Source organism: Anabrus simplex, chromosome 6, assembly GCF_040414725.1.
Source record: "Anabrus simplex isolate iqAnaSimp1 chromosome 6, ASM4041472v1, whole genome shotgun sequence".
Taxonomy (NCBI): domain Eukaryota; kingdom Metazoa; phylum Arthropoda; class Insecta; order Orthoptera; family Tettigoniidae; genus Anabrus; species Anabrus simplex.
Genome location: NC_090270.1, coordinates 240,181,491 through 240,204,253, shown reverse-complemented (window position 1 = coordinate 240,204,253; position 22,763 = coordinate 240,181,491). Strand labels below are relative to the sequence as shown.

Below are 22,763 nucleotides of genomic sequence, written 5' to 3'. Positions count from 1 at the left end.
AATATGATATACTCGTAATCTATAGGGGCTGCCTGGCCGAGGCGGTAAAGACATGCTCTGTTCGCCCGCAAGGACGTGGGTTCGAATCCCTGTCAGGAAGTCGTTAAAATTTAAGAAACGAGATTTCCACTTCCGGAGGTGCATATGGCACTGAGGTTCACTTAGCCTACACTAAAAATGAGTAACAGGTTAATTCCTGGGGGCAAAGGCGGTCGGGCGTAGAGCTAACCACTCTACCCCATCACGTGCCGAGGTTAACAATGGTGGAAGCCTTTACCTTCCACTCCTCCAAGGGCCTTCATGGCATTGGTGACTTTGCTTTTCGTTATCTATACTAAAACTTTGTTTGTGCGTAATGGCTAATCTCAGGAACTAGTGGACCGATTCTAAAAATTGTTTTACTAATGTAAATATGTAATTATAGGCTAATATAGGCAAGATATCGAATTTGTCATACAAGGACGAGGTAAAGCTCATTTTAAGTCCCTTGACGCAAAGAACTCAACTCGATCCGGAAATCAATGTTTTCGAGCCCTAAAACCAACCTTTTTGGAGATATTGGCACCACACTACCCCTGCTTTAGGAATCGGATAAAGAAATGAACTGCCGTAACCATGGCAACGTCGGCTCCAGGATATTACAGCAGCGAGATTATGCATGTACGTTTGGGCATGGCTGCCAACCAAAATTGGTTACACATATGACCTGCTATCTGGAAAAAATATACTGTTGTGTAAGACACTCATAGAACTGCTTTGGGCGGGGATGACGTATAAAAATAATGGAGAACGACCTATATTAATGTAGAATTCATAGTTTTTGGGGTCGATGAAGTCAAAAGTCACACTCCACTATAATCAAGTCCAAGATAAGCTCCATTGTCACGGTGGTGAGAAGGGATGGAAAAGAATATGTCCTAAACGAACGAGATTACGGATAAAAGTATGTATGTTCCAGCATACCTCCCAACCATACTGGGTACACGTACGACTTCCTATTTGAAAATACAACCAATTGTGGGGTCAAGACACCCCTAGAACACAGATATAAATGTCTAATCCATGGTTTTCAAGGTCTCCAAGAGGAACTGTGACAATCTGGATGCCGTTTAAGTCATAGTTCAGTCCGTGTCGGAATGTCCAATATGACCTAGATTATGGATGAATGCGTGTACGTTCAAGCATAGCTTTCAAGCAAACTTGGTACACCTACTACTTACTCTCTGACTAGGGGATGCCATGCAAAAAATGGGTTATAGAGAAAAAAATCCGATCATTTATGTCTTACACAGTTTTGCCGTACCGACTATCATAATAGACTTCATGAATTTAGACCTGTGTTGCTTAGTCCATAACAACGCCGAGCATTGTTAACATTCAGTCGTGTTCACTGGCAATGGTTTTCACCATGATTTTCTTAAAGTGTCAAACCCGCATGGTCATCGATCCATATCGATAAGAAAAATTATGAAGGTGGTTTTCTTAATTAAAACTCATAAAGGAATGATCTCTTGAAGAATAAGACAAGAGTGAGTGATGACTGAAGAGAATTTAATTAAAATCGGTACGTTAAGTCGGGGAATGAGGCATTGCAGTCCAGGCTATAAATAATTTTATTCACGCTAAGTGAAATGGTACTTTAGGAGAAGGCCTAACCTTTAATTCTTAAATATCTATGTAATTAACTGCCAAGTTGGGCTCAGAAGACCAGCACTCTACCGTCTGAGCTACTCAGCCTGGCACTAAAATTACATATTATACTAGAATATCCCCACAGTACAAGAGAACAACAAGCTGATCATTTAGAAATTTCATCTCAAGACATTAGATTTATCAAAATACTGTATATAACAAACAATTAAGAATATGTTATTTCCGTCCGTTTATACCATGTGCGTATTTAACGTACGACGGATATTAACGCAGATGGTTACGAAATATTGGATTTTTAGTCCAGGGCCCGTGGGGCATGTCGCGCATGTAACTTCAAGGTGGATAACGGGTAAGACTAAAGAGCCATTTGCTCTTTTCGGTAGGGCAGATATTAAGACAGGTATCTTCAACATCAGAGCGCCACGAAAGTGGTCAGGATACAGTATGCAATCTGGGAATAACGGAGAATTTCGCACAACTTTGATCCAGGAGCTTTGCCGTACAATAAATTCGTAAATCGTCCTAATTCTCTCTCTCGAGTTTGTTCAGCTTCATCATATTTTCGTTACTGCCCCGGGCTGTCGTAGAAAAATATCATTTTTAACATGTCACGTTAAACGTGTGAATAGAGCCATGTTACTTTGCATAAATTCCTGAAGGAAACATGTAATCCTCTACAAATTCTCGTGCGAATAATGGGTACAAATGCTAGTTATATAATATACTGTATTAATTAAATAAAAGTTTAATTTGTCGAAGTATGAGTTACCAGATACATGGAGTATATTTTGAATAGGCTTTTCTTTATTTAAAGTACCCATATACGCTGAAATGACTTCAAGCTATTAAGCGGTATAGAACTGCAAATATTATTGGAAAATTAATAGAGACTTACCCTCTACTTCCCTTGAATTCTGTTTTGTTGCTGTACCTCTGTTGAAAATGAAACCAGATTCCTCTCTGTCATACCTATGTAAATTTTGGATTACTAAGCACAATCAAGTTATAAAATAGGCAGGGTAATAAACTCGAAAAGTGAAAAGTTGAGCACCAAAATAAGCAACAAAAATAAACGAAGAACCAATAAAATCATGTAAGAATTGTTGTTACAATATAATAGGAAGTCGATTTTGAGATTTTATCGGGCGAAGCCTGTTAGTGAAAAATTCTTTCTGCTGTGAAAATGTTCCTTCAGCCTCCCAGGACGCCACAGGCGATGATGAAAAGCTCACTAGTTATTCTAAGGTGAATTCCTCATGAACACCTGTTTCTCATCAAAAATTGTTAAGAAATTTCATGCACTGTTTCGTAACGTAATTTTTTCACTAATACCTTAGTAAGGTTGTTGAACAAAATTTTACCTAAGTCCTGGGTTATTGAAGATAATTTTTCTGTAATTTCTTCTATCAGAGAAAGTGCATGTTCCAAGGAATTATTTCGATCTTCCAGCTGCGTTACGAAATAGAAATTTTATTAATTACGAATAGGATCAGAGTCCCTTTGACCGTAGCTAACTGCCAGTGTAACTTGTATGTATCAATTAAAATGTAGAATTTAATAAGAAAAATACATAACAGACCATAAAGTACATTTTCGTACCGAGGATAAATAAATATTAAAATCTAAACATCTAAGAGATTACAATATTACTCTTACCATTTCATAAACATAGAATATACAAGCAGAAAGGTAAGACATACGAGAATCCTAAGATATATTTTAATGCCGAGGACGAATCTATATAAAAAAATCGTAACGACCATTTGGTGTACATTGAATATTTTGGCGAAATTTTCATTCAGTTATCCGTTTCAGATGTAATAATGACGATCTGCATAATTTTAGCTTTGGTGTCTGTTTATCTGTTTGTTTGTCTATTTATCTGTTTGTCTATTTGTATGAGTTCTTATAACCAGAAAACTATTGGATATATTCTACCAAACTTCATATTTAGTATCCACCTGTCCTTGGGTAGGTATTAGGGCCAATGTTATATCTAACTCCCTGAAATGACTGGGAGTTTATAGGAAACAGAAACCGCTAATTTGCACTCCCATAAAATATACAAAACTAACCTTAATGGAAATCTACCTGCCTTAATAGAAATCAATTTCTAAACTTTTTCCGCTTTTGTTGTCGATTTGTCTCTTCGTCCGTTTGTTGAGTTCTTATAACTGGGAAACTACTTTATGTATTTCTACTAAAGTTTGTATCTGTCCTTGGGTAAGTATTATGGTCAATGTTATTTCAAAATCCCGGATTTGTTGGGGAGTTTATAGAAAGTCAAAACAGAGATTTCCTCTCGCACAAAGACTGCATCACCAACATTAATGGAAAATCACCACCCTTCATGGAAATCAATTTCTAACTTTTTCCTCATGTGCACTTTTTCGACAGGAGGATAACAAGGGAGTAAACATCAATGGACTGTTTTAATGCAGTCATGCCATTTCAAGTTGGGTTAAATAGTTTAACTGAAAAGGCATTCTGCTCGTTTCAGTCGAACAGATAATAAGGGAGGTTATCGTCAACGATAGATTTCATGAGTCTTCAGCCATAGTATCACTTACGGTTTCAGATGAACAACAATATGTAACCGAGGAATAGAGAGAATTACGCAAAACTTCGGACGAGTAAGTGTATCGTTCAATTAACTCCGTGATCTACTTTATCGTACTTCATGTTACTGCCACGTGCTTTCGTAGAAGAACATCAGTTTAATATGTCGTATTAAACGTTGGAATACAGGCATGTAGTTTCGCATGAATTCATGAAGGAATTGCGAAATCTTTCACCAATTCCCGTTCGAAGAATAGGTACATATGCCAGTTAACCCTGACAGTAACACGTCTATAAATATCGCTTTAGTTACACCACACGGCCGCTCAAAGCCTATTATTTAAAGTTACATTAAAATTACCAGACGGAATGGACATGGAATAGAGGTGGTGGAGGGGATAAGTCTCCCCTCCTTATGACGACTAGATGGCATTCATTCGCGCAACACGTCAGAAAATCTTATGGTGTAATTGTTAGGGTTAAGAATAAAACTGAGGCGCGCGGCTGTGAGCTTGCATCCGGGAGATAGTAGGTTCGAATCCCACTATCGGCAGCCCTGAAAATGGTTTTTCGTGGTTTCCCATTTTCACCCCAGGCAAATGCTGGGGCTGTACCTTAATTAAGGCCACGGCCGCTTCCTTACAACTCCTAGGCCTTTCCTATCCCCTCGTCGCCATAAGACAAATCTGTGTCGGTGCGACGTAAAGCCCCTAGCAAAAAAAGAAATTAAAAAAAACAAACTGAACTTCTAAAAACGCAGAAATGATGATATTTCCCAATATTTTATTAATTTGGTGAAAATTCACTGACATGGCTTAATTTTTCTGAGTTTCGACACTACTTTATTGTATTTTATCTTAGTTTAAAGTGATATGAAATGGCGTATAGCTTTTAGTGCCGGGAGTGTCCGAGGACAAGTTCGGCTCGCCAGATGCAGGTCTTTCGATTTGACCCCCGTAGGCGACCTGCGTGTCGTGATGAGGATGAAATGATGATGAAGACGACACATACACCCAGTCCCCGTGCCAGCGAAATTAACCAATTGTATTTAAAATTCGAGACCCTGCCGGGAATCGAACCCGGGACCCCTGTGACCGAAGGTCAGCACGCTAACCATTTAGCCATGGAGCCGGACATAGTTTAAATTCATTGTATAAATGAGAGGTAGTGACAATAAACGACTTAATGCATTTTAACGTACGAAGCTGTGGAACCTGAAGGGTGTTAGCTGTAAACCTATTGCCCCGATCATGCACTTGACCCCTTTGAACAATGGACTTGGCCAAATATGGGGGAGCATTAGATTTTAAAATTCTCAGCAGTAAACGATCAGCTGAGTATGATCGTCTATCCCTGTGTTTCAACCATTCTGCAGATTTGTAGTAAGATGTTACATGATAGTCTTTAGGAATACTGAAGACGAAATGCACACAGGCATTCTGAACTCGCTAGAGTTTGGAATTACGTTTCACTTAGATATCGCTGTAAATTAAAGCTCGGTAAACCAAAATAGGAAAGAACATAGTTTGGATCAACATCTTTATAATAGTAGGCATTCGAAGGAACGATTATGGAAATATTACATCTTTCCTAGAATGCCGTTTTCAGCAAAATATTCCTGAAGTATGACAGTGGTTCTTGCTTCATCAGCTTTTAAGGAATTAAAAATTTTTATATTTCACCGAAATGTCCCGCTTTGTATTACACAACCTCTAAACTACGGACCGCGCAGTGTTAAAACTGACTTAGGAGGTAAAGACAAATTAGTGTTGTGTTCACGAAATGTTTGTGTTCGGTACATTTACAAAGAGTTTCTCATGCTGTAGAGAAGAAGATGGCTTCTAATAGATTCCATGACAGAGTATAAACTGCGAGGAAGTCAGACCAAGTGAACAAATTTAGAGACTTTGCCATTATCATTGAAAGTATTACTACCAAATTCGTTAAAGTATCTGCGTAACAATGTTGATTTGAAATATTTTCGTAGGTGGCATTCCTTAACTAAACTACAGTAACAATCACACATAACGTAAAGCGAAATACCGGAGATTTGCAGATATGAACTTGAGGATTCACTAAGCACCTGACAACATACCGATAACCAGGGCTTTTTTTCTGGAAAAAGAGGTGCCGGAACTCGCAGGAGGTAAATTAAGGAAGAAGACATGGTATTTATCGAACATTTAAGAAAGCATGTAATATTCATCGAAAGCTACTTACACTTAATTAAAAACAATTTCCAAATTTTTGACATATCATCCTCCTCAATTCGTTTTCTGGTCTTGCTTTTTGTATCCATGGCTGAATGATGACCTTGTAACAACCAAGTTTTGACATCCTTCATTGAATCAAATACCGTCAAAACAGGTCCAACAATTTTTATAATTAGTAATGAGGTAATTTTTTTCACTGATAAGGATGATCTTTCTAGAGTCACAATCAAGTTCATTTGAGAAAATCCCCTTTCACACTCACTTGAAGATATAGCTACGGTGTTGAGAGTCCTCCGAACCCGAGAAAGTTCCCTGGGCATTTCTTCCCCGAATTTCAGATGATCTTTGAAGGCTCGAATAGCTTCTCTTTCATTCAGTTGGAATCTTCTTGCCAGTGTGCCTATTTCTGCTTCTCTATACAGAATATTTTCTCTTGAGTTTGCTGGCCAATTCTTAGAATCCAGAACTCTTATACATCTTGACAGTTCAGTGTCCTCTTCGGAAGGTAATCTTTTCTGTAGAGAAGTTATAATTTGTTCATAGAAAGCGTTCGGTGAGATTGGTGGATCATTAATTCTGTTTCTCTTATGCAATGGACCCTTAAACTGTAGATTTGCAGCCGCCTCAAGAGCTTTCTGATAGTATATAATAATATCGTGTGGCTATTTCTAGCCGAGTGCAGCCCTTGTAAGGCAGACCCTCCGACGAGGGTGGGCGGCATCTGTCATGTGTAGGAAACTGCGTGTTATTGTGGTGGAGGATCGTGTTATGTGTGGTGTGTGAGTTGCAGGGATGTTGGGGACAGCACAAACACCCAGCCCCCGGGCCATTGGAATTAACGAATGAAAGTTAAAATCTCCGACCCGGCCGGGAATCGAACCCGGGACCCTCTGAACCTAAGGCCAGTACGCTGACCTTTCAGCCAACGAGTCGGACCTTCTGATAGTGAGGCCCTGGGACAGACCTCCTCTTCTCACAAATATCAACAAAACACTCAATCTTGCTGTGGGCTTTGAAAAGATCAGCATTTCTCTTCTGCAGATCTAAGCTTAGTTCTTGCAAAGCATCGCATATTACTCCCAGATCCAAAATAAATTCCATAGATGTTATTTTCCTGTGAAGACATTCATAAGTGCATTTTTCCTTTCTGTCACAACCATCTTCTGATTTACCTATTTCAAAATGAAGTACCAGTGCTTCAAAATACTGCTAAACAGCCAAAACAGTTCTATAGCTGGATGCAACCCACCTTGTGGACATAATTCTTCCAGTTTTTAAAATCTGCATCTCCAGTGTAGCTGCACATGACTGGAGCTGCCTTGTATTTTTTGGAGAAGCATGATACATAACATGTAATTTGGACATAATACTCTTAAATCTATTGATGTCAGAAACCTCTTTCACAACATCGTGTACTGATAATTCCAGTCTATGGCTAGCACAATGCCACAAAACAATGGCAGGAAACCTGCTTTTGAAAAGTTTTGAAACTCCTCCACGTACTCCAAACATTACTGCAGCACCATCACATGTCAGTGAAACTAAATTTTCCTTTAGAAAATCTTCTGCAAACCCTAGTGCTCCTATAGCAGACATCAAGCTTTTGTAAATTCCATTTCCTGTTACTTCATCTAACTCAATTATATCAATGAAAAGGTTGACCGGTTCTGCCATTTTTATTTCTTCAATGTAGGTGCGAACATATACTATCAGAACAGACTTTCGACTGAGGGCCGGTTCTACCACCTACTGGTAAAGTAGCGCGTAACTTTACCTCCTCGTAAATGGATGTTTCCGTTCGACCACTCCCAGGTAGCGCTATCGGCAACATAAATCGTAGTTAGCCGGTGCGTAATTTATCGGCCACTTCGAGGACCCGATAAAACTTGACCTGCCGGGCAAGTTTTGAGAGTTGAACATCATTAGCTGTATTTCTGGTGACATATAGCTTAAATTAGCTTAGTATACTGAAAAAAGCATGATATTGTAACAGTGATCGATATTGTATTGACCGGGCGAGTTGGCCGTGCGCGTAGAGGCGTGGGGCTGTGAGCTTGCATCCGCGAGATAGTAGGTTCGAATCCCACTATCGGCAGCCCTGAAGATGGTTTCCCGTGATGTCCCATTTTCACACCCGGCAAATACTGGGGCTGTACCTTAATTAAGGCCACGGCCGATTCCTTCCAACTCCTAGGCCTTACCTATCCCATCGTCGCCATAAGACCTGTCTGTGTCGGTGTGACGTAAAGCCCCTAGCAAAAAAAAAAAAAGATATTGTATTGCAGGATTTTGAACATAAATGCTTCCCTTGAGTTGCAACGGTCATACCAGCCTCTCGCATCGGTAGCACAGGGAACACATTTTATACGTCAAGCTTTCGTAAAGAAACTTTAAAATGATATAAAATCAATATCTATTTGGAAATCATTTCAAATGGATTTAATTTTTTACTTTTTCAGTTTTCGGACACGAGGTGTATCTTAATGGATATATCCTAATTAACTCATGCGTTCTCGTAGCGTAATGGCTAACACGCTCGCTTCGTAATGTGAAGTGTACAGGCTCGAGTCTTCTATGACGAATATTTTTATTTCCATTGTTAGCGTTGGGTTAATCTGTATGCCTCTTTTCATACGTTCTTTTGTTAATAATATATTTCACTGAAATGTTTAATCACAATGTTATGTCTACTAGGATTTTGCTTTATATGTGTGATACTTATAGAAAGTGATGTTATGATTAATATAGCATATAGGACTGTCGCCCAGGTAGCAGATTCCCTATCAATTGTTTACATAGTCCTCTCTTAAATGATTTCGAAGAAATTGGAAACTATTCCATTCCCGAATTCCTCTCCCTATGAATGGATATTTACCCCGATTAGTTCTTTACCGTACATTTACAGTACCTTCCAACTTATCTTCATAAAGTTAAACATTAGAATGAAATGCATTATCAATAAATGGAAGCATGTGGAACTAAACGAGGTCACAGAGCTAGTTGCAAATAGAGCATCGTAGAGATACGTAATCAATTCACAGAAGCCTGCAGATAGAATGCTCAAAGGCAATAAGTCCTTATGGATGGTGTGTGTGTGTGTGTGTGTATACGTAAATGGAAGCGCGTAAAAGATAGTTAAGAACAACGGCAGGGAACGAAAATAAATGTTTAAATGTAAATTAGAAATACGATGAAAACCTACGTACTTTCTATTACGAAGCGAGCGACTTGACCAATCTACAACGAGAATACTTTTCAAAAACGCTGCCTTACATGACATGTTATAACAGGCGTAAGAAAATGTAATCTCGAGATTTCAATCCCAATTCGGTATTGATATTGAAGCTTATAGATTAAAATCACGAAAGTCTGACATAAATCGTTGTCCATAACTCTTAAGACTCCCCTTATCAGGCTTTTTGGTGATAATCAGCAGATGCAAGCACAAGAAAATAAGACAATTGAAATGAGTTTCATACATCTGACGATAGATAGCACTACACTCGAAAGCGAGAAGTCGCTGAAAATCAGTGTAGCCAACTTCGTATATCGGTGTCTAGCTCCGGGTAGCTACTTACCGCTTGCGCGGAGGTGGTTGTACGCAAGCCAAATTACCAGCCGATTTACACCCCCAGGTAGTTTACCTCCTGGGCAGCTGCCAGCCACTTTACCAGCAGATGGTAGAACCGGCCCTTAGAGTAGTTGATTCATCAAGTATCAAGTACATTTTTTATCAAACTTCTTCTCATTTCACTGCCTATGTGGTTTACTATATTTATACAGGCATTACTTGAATGCAAATTTCTCCCTTTATCACTCCCGTTCAGTTCTTGTAAATCAATTTCAGTCTCAAAATTTTATAAGGACTGGTTCTTTTTAGCCACCTTATAAGCTGTACGAAATACTTTACAAGTAATTTGCTTTTCCCTCTCTACTTTAGACATACTGTCTCAAGTTATTCTGTTTTCCCTTCTTCAGTTACTTTATTAGCACTGTTATGTCCAGCACTTTCTTTGTGATCAAAAATCTTTTTCCTGAGAGATGCTAGCTTCTGTTTACGATATCCTCCATAAGACACAATTTTACAGTTCATCCACTCTTTTAACAGTCGCATACCCACATTCTTCTGTATACTTAAACTTCCAATATTTTTGCACACTGAGCAACCTAACTTGCCGTCATGAAAATACAACCAATCGTTGTTTACTTTTGAAAATCGTTCTTTTGTCCTACAGTCCAACAACTACGCCACAGACTTTGAAATTCACTCTGAACTTTACAGATCGTTATGAAACTCGTCGACACACATGTTGCTTCAAGTTCCACACTTGAGTTTGATGATACTCCAGCTTGCTGGACTGACGAACTGCTTGGGAATTTTTTGCGTTTGGTGGTAGGCACACAAAAATATTCTGAAATTCTTTTCATTCTCGCCTCGTGGTCGACAAATTTAGGTTATGTCTATTGCCGCGTAAGAAGTAGTACAAACTACGGCTGAGAATGCAACAAACACAGGCAATTATCTACATCAACGAACAACAGTACTCAATATTGAGGGCAATCCAGATGAAACGCAACTAGAACTGGGACCAATATACAAAACAGCTACAAAGTGAGCAAAGAAAGAACAAGAACGAATACCGTATATCCATGCTGCCCGCAAACCGGAAGAATGTTTTCGGTTTCGATTGATTTCGATTCTCGAAATAACAAGGCGATATAAGGTCATTTAGCGCGGGAAAAGTAAAAATAACATTTTTAAAATTCCTTAACCTGAAGAAGGTCATATTTGAAGTCTAAATATTTTTTAGAGATTTGTATCCACGAAGAGGTTCCTGAACGCCGTTTCGGTGCGTTCCGCCAGAAAAAGAAGCCCTGCCGATAACCCGATGGACTAATTAATCTCAGAAATGGACCGACGGGATATCTCCAAAATTAAACTACGCAGAATTTGCTTCACAACATCTTGGGGCTACCCCTTTTGACACTCACAGCCTGTATGCGCATTTTTAAAAGCATACGCCTGGAATTAATATTTTACTAATCTAAACAAGGGAATAGGTGACAGATACATGTTGGTCAATTATGTAATATATGCTTTTAAAATATCAGATTTTGGAAAATAGAATATATAAATTATAAATGAAATAAGCATGCAAGTATATAATTGGCAGTAGGCGGTCACTAATATAACGATCGCAGGGTTTTGAGTGCTTCGTAGTCTTCCTTATAAAAACAAATGATATATGGATAATAAATGCTATCCAGTAGAAAGTGGTACACTCGGAATGTGGGTGTAGTATGGATCTGTAATATGAGAAATAAGGCACATAATTTAGGAGTTCGGGAGGAATATTAGGAGTGAAAGTGAGATCAATAAATTAATTTCCCGATTGCTTTCGCTGTTTCAATTTCTCTTAGTAACACCTATTACGCTCTTTCCGTGCGATCACTTTTATTACTTTATTACCCACTTCGTCCGAATCGTTGACTGAACGGTCAGCGTACTGGCCTTCGGCTCACAGGGTCCCGGGTTCGATTCCCGGCCGGGTCGGGGATTTTAACATTAATTGGTTAATTCCAATGGCCCGGGGGCTGGGTGTATATGTTGTCTTCATCATCATTTCATCCTCATCACGACGCGCAGGTCGCCTACGGGAGTCAAATCAAAAGACCTGCACCTGGCGATCCGAACCCGTCCTGGGATGTCCCGGCACTAAACGCCATATGACATTTCATTTTCATTACCCACTTCTTTCGTTTCAACTCTTCCTTTTGCATGATTTTGTCGAATCCTAATCGAATCTTTCTTTTATATTATTTAATTTATTATTCTATACAACTAACGTACAGCTGAGCTCGCTAGTCAACACAGCGTCATCTTATAACAGGGTATGCCAGTGCCGTCTCATATTTGGCACAAATTTTGTATGACTTTGAAGCGCTATTTATTCAAAGCTACGTTTTATCTGTCAGTTGAGACATTAAACATAATCGTATGTTAAACACACTCAGCGATATACAAGTTCTACCAAAACACTAAAAGTGTCTTAAAATTTTTATTTTCATCTACCCGTCGGCGTCGAACCTAATTCTACGTTAAAAATCGATTTCCTGGCATATACGTGTCTATAAACACTATCAGATATGGTTAAAACTTACAAAGTCCGACTTGTACTGTCAATTCCACCTCTTCTCATCCAATCACGGATTCAGAACACGGTCATACCTAATACACGCTTATCGATACCATCTCATCGCACCACAAGAAACACAAATTCTTTTGTTACTTATTCAGCACGACATGGAATACATTACCTGTCTCTGTCGAATGAGCCTCACCTGGTGGTTTCTGGCAAATTTGTCGCCAATATCCACCAGGCAATAGATGAGATCCTGGATTTAGTTAGCATGTTATGTTCATGTTGTATATTGCTGCAATAGCACTTTCTGGCCCAGTGAGGAATACAATGGCAAACTACCTCAAATTTCGTCGTTCCTAGTAAGCCTCATTTTGGCGCTGCCTTCGGTTTTTGTGGTTTCCCTATAACCGCATAACGTTTGATAGTGCTATCTGAGGATCCAGCTAGCCTCTGGACTAATGACTTAACAGGCAGATATGCGTTGTGTATAAACAAACTCTTCTTCTTCTTATTTTCGTCTAGGCCATCTGAGCACCACGTAAATTCGTATGAGCATTGCCTCTACCGGTCTTCCTCCCTGTCTAATATTCTTTTATTCTCATACTTAGCAACTTTCTTTGCTCTTCTGTCCATGGTGATCTTGTTCTCGGCCTAGTTCTGATCTGAAAACCTGTAAAAGACACATCTTTAATTAAGAAAAACAAACTGTTATTATTAAGGATAATATATATATGAGCAAAATTAACATTTTGTGATTCTTATAGTCATTCTCATCATCATGATTACCATCATAATTTATTTATTTCTTATTTTTCATTGAAATACTTTATTGTTTAGTAGCTGTAAGCTGTTTCAATAGTAGACTTTTTCTTTTAATTATACACTGCAAACATTGTAATTTCTGGTTAGATGAAAGAGAGGGCATAATGGCATTAATATTGCTAAGCAAAACAGGTACATTCTCTTTTACTCTGTTCTATCTGTAACATTCCTGTCCAGCTTTAGAAGTGTGTAAAAGAATATGATTTCGCTTAGAAATATTGGCACTAGTCTCTTAAAACTTCAGACCTAAATTGCTGTAAGAGCCCCAGTAGCGAGCTACAGGTGTGGACTGGCTCTTTTGCCAGTAAAATGTTGTAATATTCCTTGTGTGTGAAACTGTGAAATTTTTAAATGTTGAAATGAAATTGCTGGATTTTTGGCTGTGCTATATTCGACAATTTAATTAATTGTGCTGGATGCATTTGTTAAATGCTTTTTCTATAGTGTTTATATTTTAAAACGGATTCATCACGTCGTTTATGGTTGCGAACAGCTGTCTTTTCATTTGTTTCTTGAGGGTGATAATAGGAAAGCCTTCTGAGATTTAGCGAAAATAAATGTGAGTGGCTTTGATTTGTTGATGGAAAGTTATTGATCGTTTTGTCACCTAGATTAGTGCCATCAGTTCCAGAACTTTGTAAATGGTGGTGGTGGAGATTGCTGTTTTAAGAGGAAGTAAAACTTGGCAGCCATCCTCTTTTTACGTTAATCAGAGGGAAAAGGTGGAACTGGCTCGACAAGTCGACAAATTAAAGTATCGGTCAAAGAAAGAAGATGGCAGCGAAGGGCGTGAAAATGAAAGACTCCCTAGGATTAGCAATCCTAATATCATCGGAGTCCGAAATTAAGAATAGTTGACCAAGGAAGGTCGGATATAATAGATGAAATTCAGAGCCTGGCACCAGTAAGTGGAAACAATGTCAGGACTCAGCTGTAGGCCTCATGGTCGCCAACCCAAGCTCCCAAGTTAAGAGAATCTGGGTCCCCGTTTTTTTGTCGACTCTCATGGAATGCAGGGGAAACCGTGAATATTTTTCTACATTGCCTATCCACAGGGGTCCACAGCCTAGTAAGATGTGACATTTCTGCAAGTGGAGAAAGTGCATTAGAGTGTTCATGTTTTCTATAAGTTTTGTGTATGGTTGGGGATTCGGAATACTTAAAATGGGTCGCGGCAGGGCGCACGGAATAGAATAAATGGGATACTTCTAGCAAGGAAAAAGGTGTTGTATTTGTAGTTTCATTTCGTGCTTCTTTATTGCCTTTATTATGTACGGGCAGCTAAGAAACGACGGGAGATGGATGTCTTTGCAATTAATGCATGCCATTTGGACTCATGGTACTTTGCAATCAAAGTAATGGTGGGAACTATCACATCTGTTGCTGCGGGTGGCCGCTGGTAGACTGAGTCTGGGAAAAATGAAACATTATATAATGTTTGTGCCGGTAGGAAAGTTTGTGTGTGTATGTGTGTGTGCGTGGGAGAAAGGGCTTGTAATAGAACTTTTGAGTAGCATTGTGTTTATTTTGTTTTATCTTAATGAGGCTCCCTGAAATCCATTTGTTTTCTCTGTGGACGTTTGTGTCGTCCCAGGTATTTGGAGTGGGAGGAATGGGAAATCTGTTTTTCTATTAGCATGTGTTTTTCAACCATTAATGTGTCACCACTGATGTGCAAGCTGTCGCCAATGCGGAGGATAATCTGTGAATTGTTTACCTAGCCTTTTGTTCAGTGATTTGAAAGATTTTTGGAAATTTATCGCGTATTACCTACGGCAAGTTATTCCAATCCCTAATTCCTGATCTTAAAAATGAATATTTGTCCCAAGTCGTTCTTTTGAATTCCAAATCTATTTTCATATTATGACCTTTCCCACTTTCAAATACTCCATTTAAGCTAATTCATTTTTTCTGTGTGTGTTGCTCGTGTTACCGTTCTACCGCCTTGTGGGTAACTTATAGAGGAACCCCATTAACTGGAGTGTGGGTTGGTGACTATGGAGTGCCCAGCTGAGCCTGGCATTGCTTCCTCCTTCTTGTATGAGGTTCCTCACTTCCACATACCTATCCGGCCTCTCTTTATCAGCTCTTTCCCTCTTGTGTCTCGGACGGTATTAAGTTTGCGAGGCATACGGAGTACTTTATTTTCAAACCTTTCGTGGCCCTTGTCTGCATTTTTGCCGATACCTTCATTCTTCAATGTGACGGACCTCTTCCACTATCCGTCTTATTAATGTTAAGAGATGATCAAAAATGTGTCTTAGAATAAAACATGTGACGAAAAGTTACCCAGCAACGGTGCAGGCTGTGATGTGAAGTATTGATGGATGACCATGACATACAGATCTACAGCCTGTGAAGCTTTCTTTATAGAGACCCATGTCCGACTCGTTGGCTGAATGGTCGGCGTACTGGCCTTCGGTTCAGAGGGTCCAGGGTTCAATTCCTGGCCGGGTCTGGGATTTTAACTCAATTGGTTAATTCCAATGGCTCGGGGACTGGGTGTGTGTGTGACGTATTAGGCTTTAGAAATCATCCAAGGCAGGGCCCTCATCTTCACAGACATGCAGGTCGCCTAATAGGCCGTCTACAAGGAAAAGACCCGCGCCAGACCTCTACGGAGGCCATACGCCATTATTATTATTATTATTATTATTATTATTATTATTATTATTATTATTATTATTATTATTATTATTATAAAGGTCCATGGCCTTAAGGTACTGTTGCTAAGTAACATCGCGTCACACATTTCGTTACACAAATATTCGGATCACCCCCAGCATTAAGACATATTTGTATCAAAATGGTGTTAAATTTCCCTTTCGGCAATATTTATCTTCATAAATCGAACTCAAATTGACAACGATTAATGTATTTGCGTTCAACGAATCACGATAAATGTATTTGCATTCAACGAATCGATTTCGGGAGACAGAATTTGGCGTCGACAAGTGTAGGGTCCATCAATACTCTACATCACAGACTGAAAAATCACATCAACCACCTGTACTCTAACGCCTCTCTTTTATAATAAGTCCCTCAGTCATGGGGATCTACCAATAATCACATCACAGCCTGCACGGTTGCTAGGTAACATGGCGTCCCGCATTTTGTGTCCCTAAATTCGTGGCAGAAATTCTCATTTGACTCCCAGCCATAAGACATATTTATGCCAGCTATAATCACCACCACCGTCCCTTTTTCCTATTAGGGCAGTATGTTAGGGTTTAGGGCATCGTTGTTTCAGGGGTGAGAATTTTGGTTTATGGTGGAGCGGAAGGATTTGTAGACGGTGCCTACGTGCTAGTTGTTTTCGGTTCCGAACTGGTAGAGTGAACTGACGGGCACATATGGCAGACGTAACTAAGATCCAACTGTGCTGTTCACATGAATAGCAACTAACGAAAATCACCAAATATTATGATCTCTCCTACTCTCAAATACTCCATTTACGGTTATATTCTGTATACTGGCTATGCTGCTGATTGCTTGTAGCTGCTCATAACTTAATTATAGACTACAGAGGTTACTCATGAAAGCTTTAACCGTACCTACTTAGAATCTATTTTCGGCAGTGAAGGCTCCAACCAAGCATCAATTAAGGTATCGTAAAACGTTTCTTTCTCAGTAATAGAACGGCGAACGGAGACCTGGAAGTTTACTTCACTAACAAATGTCTAGCGAACAGCAGTTATGCAAAATACCCGGGTGTCATACTCAACGGAATAGTGTTTTTCTTACAAGCTGCTTTACGTCGCACAGACACAGATAAATCTTTGCTATTTGCTTTACGTCGCACCGACACAGATAGGTCTTATGGCGACGATGGGACAGGAAAGGCCTAGGATTGGGAAGGAAGCTTCCGTGGCCTTAATTAAGGTACAGCCCCAGCATTTGCTTGGTGTGAAAATGGGAAACCACGGAAAACCATCTTCAGGGGTGTGACAATGGGGTTGGAACCCACTATCTCCCGAATTCACAGATAAATCTTATGTCGCCGATGGAATAGGAAAGAGGTATGAGTGGGAAGGAAGTAGTCGTAGCCTTAATTATGGCACAGCCCCAGCATTTGCTTGGTGTGAAAATGGGAAACCACGGAAAACCATTTAAGTACTGCCGATAATGGGATTCGAACCCGCTATATCTCCAATGCAAGCTCACAGCCACGAGCCCATAACCGCACGGCCAAGACGCTCGGTAATGTATTGTAAACACCAGGCTCGTGTCGATACATCCCCCGGAAACACTACAGATAAACATTGGGGGCAAGTTCTCGATGCAACCTCCTGAGACTGTGCAGAAAAATATGGGGTCGAGTTCTACAACTCTTCGCTGCTGGACTGTCGGACTTGAGTAATCTGCAGCTGAGTATTGTGTTTGGTTAAACAACTCTTATGTGAAGAATATTGTTAGTTCCTCGCTAGTAGTTTAACGTCGCACCAACATACTTTCGGCGACGCAAGGATGGGAAAGAAGCTGTCATGGCCACAACTGGGGTATATTCCCAGCATTTGCCTGGAGTGAAAATGGGAAACCACGAAGAACGATCTTCATGGCTGCCGAAGGTGGGATTCCAACCCACCATATTCCGAATGCAAGCACACAGCTACGCGACCCTAACAACATGGCCAACTCGCTTAGTCTCTCTGTTAAAGACGTGTTGATATTTGAACCCATAGGAGTCACTCAACAAAGGGAAGAAAACAATAGCCCATGGCAAGAACATGGCTAATAATCTACAAGTATTAGTTTCTGGACACATGTTTAAGTTATAGCTAATATTATCATTAACACTTTTTAATATTATTTTTGTTCCAATTTCTTTCTCTATTCATGTGTTTATTCATTTATTATGACCATAACTGGTCATGTGTCCCAAATACAATTTTCAACAAAAATGTTACGTAAGTGCATAATAATGAACAATGAAATTCTATCAATTATTTGTGAGTGAGACTGCTACTAAATTATTTTCATTCCTACACTGAAGGTGGAGGTGGACCTCTAAGATTGTGACGTCGTCTCTCAGGAAAGGAGATTTGTTACGGTGAAGGAGATGCTCGGGGAGGCCATGTGGTTGGCATTCGCCTTAGTGCAGGAGAACGGAAAACAACGGAAAATGATTCTCAGGACATCTGACGGTGGAACCAGCTCCTCTCAGTCTCCCGAATACAGAGGCGTAGAGCCACGGTAGAGCCGTGGTCAACCTCTAGAGCTATCGGACCACTGACCAGCTGTGGCCACTTGTAGGCCAAAGCCTACTCTGCAAACACCGACGTTCAGTGAGATACAAACCAGGTTATTAATAATGACTTGAACTATAGAAGGGAACTTTATTGAGAAGATTTGCAGAGTTTTAAGACGAGTATTCTGAATTTCGTAGTATCTATTAACTTACAGTGTATTTGAGAAATACAACAAAACGAGAAGAAATAAATGTGTCCCCTGCCATATTAAGAACATAATCGTATCGGCGAATATGATGTAGGCCTACAGTCACTTTACTTTATTAATTGAGGAGATTTTTTGAATTCAAATGTAGCCTCTTAAATTAAGAGCCAATTCACTGGTATCCAGTTAGCAACGTATCTTCGATGTCCGGTTCACTGGCTGAATGTTCGCTGTAGTGCTTTCGGTTCAGAGGGCGCGTCAGAAATTTTAACCTGAAATTGTTCGGGGTCTAGGTGTTCGTGTTTTCCCCAATATCTCTGCAAGTCACACACCACATACAACACAACACTTCACTAAAATAACCAGCAGTTTCCAATACACGCCAGATGTCACCCATCATTGTCAGAGGGTCTGCCTTAAAAGGCCTCCATCCGGAAAGAAATAGCCATAAGAAATTATCACTATTATAATTATCTCTTCAGGATGTACTATATGTACTGAACACGACCTAACACGTTGAAAGGCTTTCCGAGGTAATTATTATTATTATTATTATTATTATTATTATTATTATTATTATTATTATTATTATTAACAAATTACCCTTACTTTAATTAATATTAAAACAATCAATATTAAATTAATTTATTGCTTTCTCCCTATGTTCCAGACGAGCTCGGACGGGAATGTCACCACAAGTACGCTGACATTTATCCCGCGCATGGAAGACCTGGGAACAGACCTGTCTTGTCGTGCGAACAACACGTATATGCCTGGCAGTGCGAGGCAAGATACGTGGACTCTCAACATCCACTGTAAGTATGTATCATATTGTGCCCGTCCTAGTCAGTCATCGAACACGAGACACCCCAGGGGTGCTCAGTTCGGTGGCTGTAGGCTTATAAAATAAATGAGTGTGGCAGGATTATCATAGGGTTCATCAAATGAGTGCGTTCCAAGTAGAAAACAAATATGACACTTTTATTCAATTAAATGCAGTATTGGCCATCCTGAAATCTATGATTATGATTATGATCGTTACGTTAAGGAATTTTATCTGGCTCTTGATGTAACAAACCTAGGCACACACAAATGGGATGGTACACGGCAGTTGTTTCCCTGACATTCTAACAGAGTATTTACATTGTAAAAAAATTTTTTTTTCGTCTTCATAGTTATTAAGTAATTTGTTTAAAGTTGAATTGAAAATTTTCATTCAGAAAAATGAGGTCTGGGCCAAGCCTTCATCGATAATCTGGAAAAAATGCAGTAATTGTAAGAACGAATTTAGTAAAGAAATAACCAAGATTCAAAAAGTTAACACTTATGACAAAATAATAAAATTTACAGTCGTTATCTTAACGATAAAATGAAAAGTTGAATTTGCCTTGGTTTTCTCTAAGTTAATCCGAGACGTCGGATATACCTGTTCACGTCGTCTCACATCTCCTTTCGTGAGAATTTGTATTGAACATTAAGTATTTGACCAATGATTAAACTAAATAAAACGCCTCTCGGGCTTGTAAACGTAAATAAATGGGGATAATACCATCCATGTGGATATCCTGTCCACTATCGATCGATAATATCAGTGTCACATGTTTCAGAATAGAACACATAAAAGAATAACCCTCTAAATACTAATAAATCACTACTTCTACAGCTAACTACAGAAATTGGTAAGAAGACTGTGAATACTAAGAAGAAAATATCTACATTATGTACATGTCGACGAGTGTCGATCAACCGTTTTACTCTCCTATTAACAAATTTATGGAGTTACAGCAAGATTGAGTTATCACATGAGAGTAAAATTACATCAACGAATGAGCTGGTATAATCATGAATCAGACATTATTCAGATATTTCGTCGAAGACTTGTTCTTTAGACCTAAGGCCTTCTCGAACATTCATCTGTACCTTGAGATTGAAATTACTGGATTACTCGAGAAAATTTGGGATATTCCCACGAATTAAAAGTACATCGATAAACATGGACTTTCATTTTCCTCATCTGAAGACACTAATATTGGGCTACACTGCATTTATCGCGAATAATCCATAAACATGCGAAAAGCTCAGTTTCGCGAAGATTCATGCCAATTATTCCATATACTCTATACGTACACTGTACCACAATGACGACTTTAACTTGTCGCATCTTAATCTCAAATATGTAGCCGTGAAATATCAGGACCTACCATCGTCCTACAAATACATAATATCCACTTAAAAGTGTCTCGATGATTAATTACATCCAATTAATTATCACATGCTTCCAATGCACATGTTCACATTAAATTCTCACATAGAATTCGGACTCAATATCCCGATGACACGTTGTCTCAGACACGAGGTACAAGTAGAAGTTCAAAATACAAGGAAAATATAGAAAATACGGACGAAATATCCTACCATTAAATCCATCAAACATAAACTAATTCATATTCGTGATGAAATTTACTCAATAAGCAAAGATGGTGTCGATAACACATGGATAACTCTATCAGAACCCTCACTGTCAAATTCATGGCCACATGGTCATCAAATAATCACATGTGTCAGTTTTATGACGTATTCGAGCAAATAAACTGTCATAAAAAAGTGTCAAAATAGCTTACTAAGAAAAAGAAAAGGATAGAACAAAACTACATAGAACAGATATAAATGAGACGTAATCGACTTAACTTATAGATGAATCTTCATGTCTGGAAGTCTGGGTTCCCAATCAGTCATGCCAGGAAGAAAGAATCTGCATCCCGGCGCCGCCAACGATGGTCAAAGGTTTAGAACCTCATGGTGAAGCACTGGCAATCCATGATGTGAGATTCCGTCCTCTTCTGGAATTTATTCACGTCCACGTCTTCCGCGTCCACTCGTAAGAAAGCTGAAACTTACACAAAATGTTTTAGAGTAGGCTCCAAGCACACACGTAACAGTATTTTGAAAATGACACGTACTTTAAGGGATTATTGTCTGCACATTCGACGTCTGATCACAGCACTGTTCTAAATTATATCCAATTTTCAGACGTGTAGAGCACAGGAGTGAAGCGACGTTCCACGCTGAGCGACTGAAGGTGATAGTCCAAGACACGCCAGAGGGTGTGTGAGAGCGAGTATTCGTATCACATGACTTAAATATCATGTCTGGTGCACATGTACGGAAGTAAAGTCAATTGAGGGGCTAAATTCTTCTCCTGTACGAATCTACAACTTCATCACCATCTTAGCCACAAGGTCGTGCAAATTATTCCAAAATTTCAGTTTTTAATTTATATCCTCCAAATGTGCTATTCTTTTATCCAGTTTATTTTACTTTAGTCCTTGAGCCTTCCGTAATTATGCACGTCGCCACCAAAGATATTACGAATATTTCATTCCTATCATTCCTCGCAAGTACAGGTGACACGCGCTGGCCTCCTTCTTCCAGTCACCAACCTTCATTTTTTTATTTTTATCCCGTTAGCCAGTCGGCCGCTCTCTGCATAAAAAACTCGTTCTCGCCCCTGCCAAGGTCGCGCGCACCCCATCTCGCCGACAAGCAGACACCAGCCGCACCAACACCTGTTCACTCACTTGTGGCCTCACGGTCACATCCACCTCTTACTGGGACAAAAATTTTTAAGCAAGGTTAAAAATTTTTACAATCGTGTTCATTCCTTAAAATGTGGTCCGTATGCTGTCCACTTCACTGTTTAATTTTCCATGGTATTTATAATTTCAGGCATCTGTCAGTTGTCTGAACGGTAATCATTCTGCATGGCACAAACTGGTATTTCTTCGGTAGCCGACCTGGGTCTTTTCTTTTTTTCTTTCTTCACTCTTCTGCTTTACGGTAGAGTCTTAGGTTCGAGGCATTGAATATAAATTCCTGTCGTCCATCGAGACTTTGGACTCGGTAGGCATTGTTGTTATACGACCTTATAACCTTAAATGGTCCAGTATACAAGTCAGCAAACTTGCCGTAAAATCGTTCT

The 22,763-nt window shown here is 39.4% G+C and overlaps 1 protein-coding gene across 1 annotated transcript in view; it reads left to right on the top strand.

Annotated features, from left to right (window-relative positions):
- The window catches only part of LOC136875950 (nephrin-like), a 698,420-nt gene that overhangs the window by 558,163 nt on the left and 117,494 nt on the right, over nt 1-22,763 (top strand). Inside the window, exon 6 of the mRNA XM_067149568.2 lies at nt 19,455-19,599. Within this exon, the coding sequence (XP_067005669.2) occupies nt 19,455-19,599 (145 nt within the window). The remainder of the gene's footprint in view (nt 1-19,454; nt 19,600-22,763) is intronic.